Source organism: Mastomys coucha, unplaced genomic scaffold (assembly GCF_008632895.1).
Source record: "Mastomys coucha isolate ucsf_1 unplaced genomic scaffold, UCSF_Mcou_1 pScaffold1, whole genome shotgun sequence".
NCBI lineage: Eukaryota > Metazoa > Chordata > Mammalia > Rodentia > Muridae > Mastomys > Mastomys coucha.
The window spans coordinates 68090822-68100395 of record NW_022196891.1 but is presented as its reverse complement, the minus strand read 5'-3'; the positions used below and the strand labels follow the sequence as shown (position 1 = coordinate 68100395).

General features: G+C 43.6%; 1 protein-coding gene across 3 annotated transcripts in view; it reads left to right on the top strand.

Moving 5' to 3' along the window:
- Positions 1-9574, top strand: part of Atf6 (activating transcription factor 6) — a 159810-nt gene that overhangs the window by 9028 nt on the left and 141208 nt on the right. For all 3 annotated transcript variants that reach the window (XM_031388936.1, XM_031388925.1, XM_031388913.1), the window contains exons 3-5: positions 1520-1596; positions 2855-2942; positions 6754-6854. In XM_031388936.1, the coding sequence (XP_031244796.1) occupies positions 1520-1596; positions 2855-2942; positions 6754-6854 (266 nt within the window). The remainder of the gene's footprint in view (positions 1-1519; positions 1597-2854; positions 2943-6753; positions 6855-9574) is intronic.

The following is a 9574-nucleotide window of genomic DNA, read 5'->3' as shown; positions in this document are numbered from 1 at the left end:
TGTAGACCGGGCTGGCCTTGAACTCAGAAATCTGCCTGCCTCTGCCTCCCAAGTACTAGGACTAAAGGCGTGCGCCACCACCGCCCAGTACTGGCATTCTTACTATCTATATATTATTGCTGGGCCTTATTTTAGTTGGTGAAAGATTCTTGTCACTGGTCAGTGTCTTCCTTCCTGTTCTGTTGTTTTATGACACCATGACCAAGGCAGGCAGGATGCTGGGGCAGTAGTTAAGAGCTTATATCCTGATCTGCAGGCAGCCTGCAGAGAGAGTTGAGACTGCATCTGGTGTGGGATCTTAAACTCTCAAGGCCCCCCACCAGTGACACACCTCCTCTAACAAGGCCATACCTCTTACTGCTTCATAAATAGTTCACCCACTCTGAGCTTCTTGGGGGGAGCTGGTACTCTCATTCAAACCACCACAGGCAGACAAGTGAACTGGCAGTGTGGCTGAGGAGTCTGCATGGAGGAAGTACTTCACTGCGGGAGGTTAGTACCAAGGAGGATCTGGAGCTGGGAAAGTTGAAGAGTTAGGAAGTGTTAGTTAGGGAAGGGAAGCTTTACAGAGTGTAGGAAGTATTGGGCTTTGTCGGCACCCTGAGCTGCTTCTAGAAAGTTTGTAGTGTAGATTACGGAAGAATCTTTTTCTGGTCCAGATTTTTCTTGGTTTATAGGGAAACTTCACTAGAAATTAGAATACACTTCAGATTGCTGAAGCTTAGGCAGGACTTTTATTATGTATTAGACATTTTTATGTGTACTTCCTTCTGGGTGTGTGCATGTGTGTGAGGATATGTACATATGTGTGTGCATGTAGAGGCCAGAGGCCAATGCGGGGTATCTTCCTCAGTCATTTTTACCTTTTCTTTTCAACTGAGTTTTATCGTATGTGTGTTGGGGCGAGGGTGGGCATGCCACAGGGTGTGTGCAGAGGGCAGAGGACAGCCACATGTGTGTGGGGTTGGTTCTCCTTCCACCCTCACATGGGTTCCGCGGACAGAACTCAGGTTGTCAGGCTTGTGCAGCAAATGCCTTTCCCTGCTGAGCCATCTTGCCAAGCTTCCACTTTTTGTTTTTGTTTTTGTTTATTTAAAGATTTATTTATTTATTTTATGTGTATGAGTACACTGAAGCTGTACAGATGGCCATGAGCCATCATGTGGCTGCTGGGAATTGAACTCAGGATGGCCCTGCTTGCTCTGGCCCCGCTCGCTCTGGCCCTTGGTTTTGTTTTTAGGACAGAGTCTCTTACTGGAGCTGGAGTTCACTGATTGGGCTAGTGAGCTCTAGGGAGTCCATCTTTCTCGTCTCCCCATTCTGAGGTTCCAGGTGTATATATCCGTACCTATGTGTTATGGGGAGCCATGCCCACGTTCTCATGGTGTTCACATTGCTTGAGCTTGTCAGCAGCAGCAGTGCCTAAAGGAAAAGGAATAGATTGCCAAGGGGCGCAGAGCTTGTTCCACTCGCAGGCTCCTGAGTGACAGTAGTGTTTCTTTTTCCTTTTGTATTCTAGAGTCTACATTGTTCGCTGAACTCGGCTATTTCACAGACACTGATGATGTGCAGTTTGATGCGGCACACGAGACTTATGTAAGTACTCACTGTTGGAGCCATAGTGAATAACTTGATGTTTCATTTGTACTGTGATTAACGAACTCATGAGGGTTTCCGAATAGTAGGCTTAGGCTAGTAGCTAAGTGACACCATTGACCATGAATGTTAGTAGCTCTTGTAGTCAGTAAGTACAGAGCTATAAAATTGTCCAGGTCATGGTTTGAGAAGCCTTGTATACTTAGCATATATTTTGTCTTGGAGGTGAGTGACCTTGGAAAAGCCATTCGACATCCTATTTGTTTGTTTTGGACTCAAGGCTTCACTCTGTAGTCTTGGATGGTCTCAAACTTACTACATAGCACTGACTGGCCTGCAGTTGCTAGTGGTCCTCTTGCCTCAAACTTCTGAGTACTGAAAGTATTGGTGTGAGCCATTAGCTGAGTGCTGTTTCTTGGTTTTTACAGGTCCTTTGCTGCTTGTGGGAAATAGTGGGATTAGGAGGCATGCGTGACTCATGTATCTAGTGAAGAGGAACTTACCAACTTCCTCTTCAAGAGCTCTGAAAATTAGTCATATCCTTATTTTTATCTTTGATTGGTTAGAGAACTATGTAAAAACTGTTATTGTAATACTTTGGGTCATCAAAATGACTTAGATTTTTTTATGTGTGTGTATATGTTGTAGGTGGTTAGCTTATAGAAATTCTGAACTTTGCCTCATTCTTTAAGCCCCTACCTGCTGAGCTTGTCTTATTGGCCCTAAAAATGCTTTTTGGGTTTGTTTGTTTGTTGAGTTTATAAAAACTTTAGAAGTTTGAAAAGCGCAGAATAGTGAGGTGAAAAAGGACACTCCCCTGCAGCACTCACCCTCTTTATGACTCCTGTGTTGTTTCCAGCTGTGTCTGCATCTTTATTCTGTAGAGAGATGATATGAGTAGCTATTTGTTTGCACTTGCTTTTCTTAAGAGCAAAGGGAAAAAAAATCTATCTTGTTGGATTTGGATCTCTCTTATGGCGAGAGTCATTTTGTGAATCATTAATGGTCTGTTTCCACAAAAAAAAAGAATAAATCTCACAAATTTTTTAGTTATTGAGCCTGTTTCCTTTTCTAGTTGTTCTTGTCCTCTGGCAAGCCAGAAGTTCTGTATCCCTGGGTTCTCTAAGATGTATCTGCAGTATGGAACAGTTGGCTTGGGTGGTAGCCATTATGTTGTCCATGGTAAATGGTGCCTGATGGTTTTATTTCACAGTGTGTGTGTTTCATTTTTAATCATTTGCTGACTTGACACCTACAGGAAAATAATTTCGATCATCTTACTTTTGATTTGGATTTGATGCCTTGGGAGTCAGACCTATGGAGCCCCACCAGCCACTTCTGCTCAGGTAATGACGCTTTACCCATAAACGCTCTGGGCAGACTCACGATATCGTTTGGTTAATACTTGGAATTAAGTGGGTCAGAAAATCCTGGCCAACAGGGCCAAAGGAAAAGGATGAGGCTAGGGTTACCAGCAATTAGGAGCCTTCTAGTGGGGCCCCTGAATTTGCTCTACATCATTTTGAGGAGGGGCACAGCTTGGCTAATGCTATTTTTTTTAAGTGATCAAAGTTTTATAATGACAATAGAGAGAACAGGAAATTGGATAAAAATATCATTTGTTTCCTATGCCAGTTTCTTAAGGTGTAATGATGAACCTTTCACAGGCTGCTACTCAGGGCAGATCAATACACCATAAAAATCCTTGTTATTTGGACAGAGTTTAACTACAGTTTACAATAGTTTCTTTGGATTTTAATGTCCAATTTAAATTTAAAATGTATGTGTGTAAGTGTTTTGCCTTCGTGTATATCTATGCACTGCTTGTGCACCTGGTGCCCAAGGAGACCAGAAGAGGGCGTCTAATCCCCTGGAACTGGACATACATAATTGTAAACCACTTTGTGGGTGCTGGGAATTGAACCTTGGTCTTTTGGAAGATTCATCAGCTCTTAGGGCCATCTCTCTAGCCCTAAGGATCATGTGTTTTGAATGAAACTTATAATTCCTTTTTAGCCTCAGCTAATGTGACTATGCATGAGGATCCATTCAGGGATTTCATTTCCATAACTTAATGCAGTTTCTCAGCCACTATGGCTTTGTTCTACAGTTTTGTTATTTAAACCAATGAGCCATCCTACTGTATGATAAAAAGTAGACTTTTTTTTCTTTGAAAGAAAATAACCTTCTTATAACTTATACTTTTTCTTATCAATGCATCTTATTTTCTTTGTTAACTAGATATGTTATTATTCCCTTTAATCTTTATTATTTTTTTTTTCTGGTATGTGTGGTGTGTGTGTGTGTGTGTGTGTATATGTATAGAGGCTAGAGGACTTTTTTTAGAAAAAAAATTTAGATTTATTTATTATATTCATATATGAATGTTTCACGTACATATGTTTGTGCACCATGTGCTTAGTGCTTTTGGAGGTCAGAAGAGAATGTTAGAGCCCCTGAGAAGTGAGAATTTAGTTTCTTTAAAAACACAGAAATATTACAATTGTGTTTTTGTTTTAATCCTAGGTGTGAGATATGGGGCTGCTTCAGATTGCCCACAGTATCTGACTATGATTTGCCTCGTGCTCTAGCAGGGGAGAGGTTTTTGCCAGCTGCAGATAGTTTCTGCAAGTGTCTGGTGTTTGGAATTCTGGAGATTCTTCAGAGGGCATATAAATGCTAGAGAGCACCAAGAAGTGGGGTAGATTGTTGGTGGTTAGTGTGGGTGGATTGTTGGTTAGTGTGGGTGGATGGTTGGTGGTTAGTATGGGTGGATTGTTGGTTGGTGGTTAGTGTGTGTGGATTGTTGGTTAGTGTGGGTGGATGTTTGGTGGTTAGTATGGGTGGATTGTTGGTTAGTGTGGGTGGATTGGTGGTTGGTGGTTAGTGTGTGTGGATTGTTGGTGGTTAGTGTGGGTGGATGGTTGGTGGTTAGTATGGGTGGATTGGTGGTTGGTGGTTAATGTGTGTGGATTGTTGGTGGCTAGTGTGGGTTGATTGTTGATTGGTGGTTAGTGTGTGTGAATGGTTGGTGGTTAGTGTGTGTGGATTGTTGGTTGGCGGTTAGTGTGGGTGGATTGTTGGTTGGTGGTTAGTTGCAGTTAGTTGCGGTTTGTAAGTAGTCATGTGCAAAGAAAAAAACAAGAAGAATTAGGTATCCTGACAATGAAGATCAAACTGGAACTTGACACCCCTAATCAGCAGGAAGTAGTCTCACGATAAGGTCCCTCTAGTCTTTTTCCTCTCTCTAGTGTTAGGGGGTTGAAAAGGTGGAAGAAGAGGGATGGAGAAGGGTAGAAGTAGCAGCCAGGAACTGGAGTTATGGACCATCACGAGCTGCCGTGTGGGTGCTGGGAATCAAACTCAAGTCCTCCGTAGGAGTGAGTGCTCATCACAGCTGGCTCAGCTCGCTGGTCCCTCTGTCCCTTTCTGAGTTATTTCTTTGCAGCAGAGCTCTCCCTGCACCCAGAGCTCACACTCTTTGGCTGGGCTGGCAGCTAGTAGAGCTGATATTTTTAAGGGAGCTTGATGAGGTTGGGCGTGAGTGTGCTGAAAGACCCTGGACAGGGCAGAGCTGGCAGGAGAAACTGAAGGAAAAATGTCTTCTCCTACCCACTAGTATGCTTCCTTCTTCGTCTGTGCATACGCCGCCTAAAAGGGAGTGGGTGTAGAGATCATTAGTGTCACACACAGATTATAGGAGTTGAGAGAAAGTGGACATAGAACCAGCACATTTCACCAGTAACTCCAGTCTTATCTCTACCCTTCCTGTTCTCCTTCATTTCCTGTCTTCCCTCATAGAATGTGAGTTACATGAGTGTTCTCTACTCCAAATTCCTGATCCACAGATTCTGAGAAGTTAATAAAATGGTTGTTTCAGCAAAGATTTAGTTACACGGTAACTAGGTGGAGGGTGTAGCTCAGTGGTAAAGTGTTTACCTAGCATGCACAAAGCCTGAGGCTTGATATTCAGTTCCTCAAAACAACAACAAACTATAGCAACAACAACAATCAACTAAAAACAAAACAAAACAAACAAAAAAATAAAACAAAGAGCCAAAATTGTCAAGTGAACATTGACCTTGTGTTTCTGCATTTCGAGGTGGGAGGCAGGAGCTGATTAGATGGATAAGTTCATACAGTGAAAGTGAACACATAGATATGGTTTGATGGGACGGTGAAGGTGAACACATAGACACGGTTGGATGGGACAGTGAAGGTGAACACATAGGTACGGTTGGATGGGACGGTGAAGGTGAACACATAGATACGGTTGGATGGGACGGTGAAGGTGAACACATAGATACAGTTGGATGGGACGGTGAAGGTGAACACATAGATACGGTTGGATGGGACGGTGAAGGTGAACACATAGACACGGTTGGATGGGACAGTGAAGGTGAACACATAGACACGGTTGGATGGGATGGTGAAGGTGAACACATAGACACGGTTGGATGGGACAGTGAAGGTGAACACATAGATATGGTTTGATGGGACAGTGAAGGTGAACACATAGATATGGTTTGATGGGACAGTGAAGGTGAACACATAGACACGGTTGGATGGGACGGTGAAGGTGAACACATAGACACGGTTGGATGGGACAGTGAAGGTGAACACATAGATATGGTTTGATGGGACAGTGAAGGTGAACACATAGACACACGGTTTGATGGGACAGTGAAGGTGAACACATAGACACGGTTGGATGGGACAGTGAAGGTGAACACATAGACACACGGTTTGATGGGATAGTGAAGGTGAACACATAGATATGGTTGGATGGGACGCTGCTGCTTGCTTACGCTTCCTTTCTGGTTCTGGGCAATTGGCTTTTGTATACGGCATAATACTGAAAACACAGAGGACTCTCTAGAGTAGAATGTCCCACCTGCTCTTGCCCCTCAGCTAAGAAAGCCAGTGCAACGAGTTTCTTCCTCTTCTCCAGAGAACTAGTGCAGATGGGACTTCCTACAGGAGCAGACGTGTGCGTTCTTTTCTGATCCTGAGGTTTTTATTGAAATGATATGTTTTTGTAATCTTGCCCTCACCACTAATTGAATTTTCAAAGACCATTTTTACCTTCTTACCCATCCTATTCTGAGTTTGTATGGATTGGTGTGTAAAGCCGTTCTCCGTGTCTTTCCATGGCAGACATTAAGGCAGAGCCCCAGCCTCTTTCTCCGGCTTCCTCCAGGTGCTCCATCTCCTCTCCTCGGTCCACAGACTCCTGTTCTTCAACTCAGCACGTTCCTGTAAGTGGACAGTCTTCTGGGATGGTGTAATAGGATGTTAGAATGCCGCCTGGAAAGTGGGAGTGGGGTGGGGAAGGCGTTGACATTGATGTTTTGAGTAACCTTATTCTTCTGAGGAAAAGCGACCTGACAGGGCCTTGTGGGAGTGAGAAAACTGTTAGCCTCATGGGTTCGGCTCCCTCCCCATTGTTCTTGCTTCCTTAATGCCCAGTAGTCTTTGCTTACTGGTTTTCTTTTCTTCCTGCACCTCTCTTTCTTCTCCCTTAGAATATACATTCTTTAAGGACTTGGAAGAATGTAAGGCTTATTAATTCCTGGGTCATAGAGTTCAGGAGTTCAGAAACTCCTACCCTTATCTTTCAAATGAGCTAAGATCTTTACAAAAGTCTGAGCTCTCCTTTGGAGTGCATCCCTCTCCCTCACAACAAAAGCTTTGAGGTCAAGAAAATGGAGTACCTGATTTAAGTAATGGGAAAGGTAAAGTACAAGAAGAAAAATCAAATTAATATTTCATATATTTTAACTTTTGTAAATTGAGACATCTTTATTCTGGCAGGATCTATATTTAGCCGTTTACTAAATCTTGGTGGTTCTGTTCACGCGCGCGCGTGTGTGTGTGTGTGTGCGTGTGTGTGTGTGTGTGTGTGAGTGTGTGTGTGTGTGTCTGTCTGTCTGTCTGTCTGTCTGTCTGTGGGTAGATGACAACCTTCAGGAGTTGGTTCTTTCCTCTGCCGCGCTGTGGCTGAGCTGAGCTTTTGGGACCTTGCAGCATTTCTCCCTGCTGAGCTTTCCTCTCTGTTTGGCTGTTGCTGGACCATCAGCACCTGACCTTAGGAGTAAAAGCCATTAGGATCTTAAGTGGTGGTCTGCCTACCAAGGCTCCCAACCTTTCTTAGTTCATCGTTCTTCAAAGATGACTCTTAAAGTACAGAATGTACCCTGTCCTTTGCCTTAAAGCCATTTAATAGCTTCCTGCCCCTGAAAGTGTGGCATTCAGATTCTCTGAGCTGGTCCTCCACGATCTGCCCATGCTTACAGTCATTTCAGTCTTGATTTGCGTTGTCCTTCCTATCCTCACACCCCATTTAGCTTCTGCTCTGTGCGTTTCTTCTGAGAACAGTGCACTCAGCTCATGCAGCCCTGTGCTAGAAGTGAGATCTCTGTTCTTACAATTTTAAGGGTTTTTGTTTTGTTTTGATTTGTTTTTTAAATGAGACAGCATCTAACTATATAGCTACTTCTCTTGCTGCTGTGACAAAATTCCTGACCAAAGCAAAGGAGTAAAGGTTTATTTTGGCTCACAGTGTGTCATGAATGGGAAGGCATGGCTGCAGGAGAGTGAGGCTGCTGGTCACATCGTGTCCATGATCAGAAAGCAGACAGATGAACGTCCCTGCTCTGCCTGCTTTCTCTGTTTCTGAAGCCTGGGACCTGAGCCCATGGAGTGGGGGCTGCCCACATTAGTGTGGGTCTTCCCACTTGAGTCTAATCTAGAAAGTACCTCACAGTTATGCCTGGAGATCTGTTTTCAAGGCGATTCTAGATCCCATCAAGTTAGTAATCAACATAAACCAGCACAGCAGTCAAAGGGGCTTCTGACTTGTGGTCCTGCTGCCTGCATCCCAAGTGCTAGGATGACAGGGTTCTTTTAAAGGTAGAGTCTTACTGTGTTGCCCAGGCTGGGCTTCAGTGCAGGAATGTGCCACTGTGTCTGGCCTGGGTTGTTTTCTTTTGTTTCTTTTTGAGGCAGGATTTCACTATGTAGCTCTGGCTGGCCTAGAACTCATTATGGAGACCAGGTTGGCCTTAAACTTGTAGAGATCCTTCTGTCTCTGCCTTCTAGGTGTGAGACAGAATAATTAAAATAATAACCAGCACGCCCAGCCTGGTCATTATTTTTTATCTTTATATAAAGTGTATATATATTTATTGTTATTTTGTTATCATTATTATTGTTCATACTAGTACTGCTATTATTGTTGCTGCTGCTCTTCTTCCTCCTCCTCCTCCTCCTCCATTACCTCATCCTTTTCCTGCCTTTTACTTCTCTTCCTCTTTTCCTTCTCTCCTTCTTCCTCCTGTTATTCCAAAGCTTCTTATCACTCAGAAAGACATTCTCTAATTTTTTTTTATTCTTGCTCTCTTGCTTACATTGCCTTTTTACTTGGAATGATCTTAAATTTGCAAGTATATTGTGGAGATTTTTTGTCTGAGCTATTTGAGAGTCAATTGGCCACTGAACTCCAAATTCTATAATGTCTACCTCCTATGAACAAGAATATATTTTTTAACAATAATACAGCCATCAAAACCAGGAACTAAACACTGATATATAACAATAATTTCATATGCAGCCCTGTAGGTGTATTTGTTTTAGCTATTTTATTTGGTTTTTATATCCCTCTACCTCCCTTCCAACCCTTATTCCTTCCAACCCCTCAACAGCAGGTAGGAGAGAAAGAAGGGTAGAGGGAAAAGGGGCTTTGTCTCTTTAAAGTAGGAGCAAGTCTAGCCTTCCTCTGTCAGGTGTCTCCAGCTTCTTTTGGTCTCTTTTTCTCTCAACCATCAGCAGCAGGAGCAGGAACCAGCAGATGAAACAACCAAACAGCCAGGCTTCTTCCTCAGAGTTCCCCACCCTCCCTCAGAGCTCCCCACCCCCCTCAGAGCTCCCCACCCCCCTCGGAGGTCCCCACCCTCCCTCAGAGCTCCCCACCCTCCCT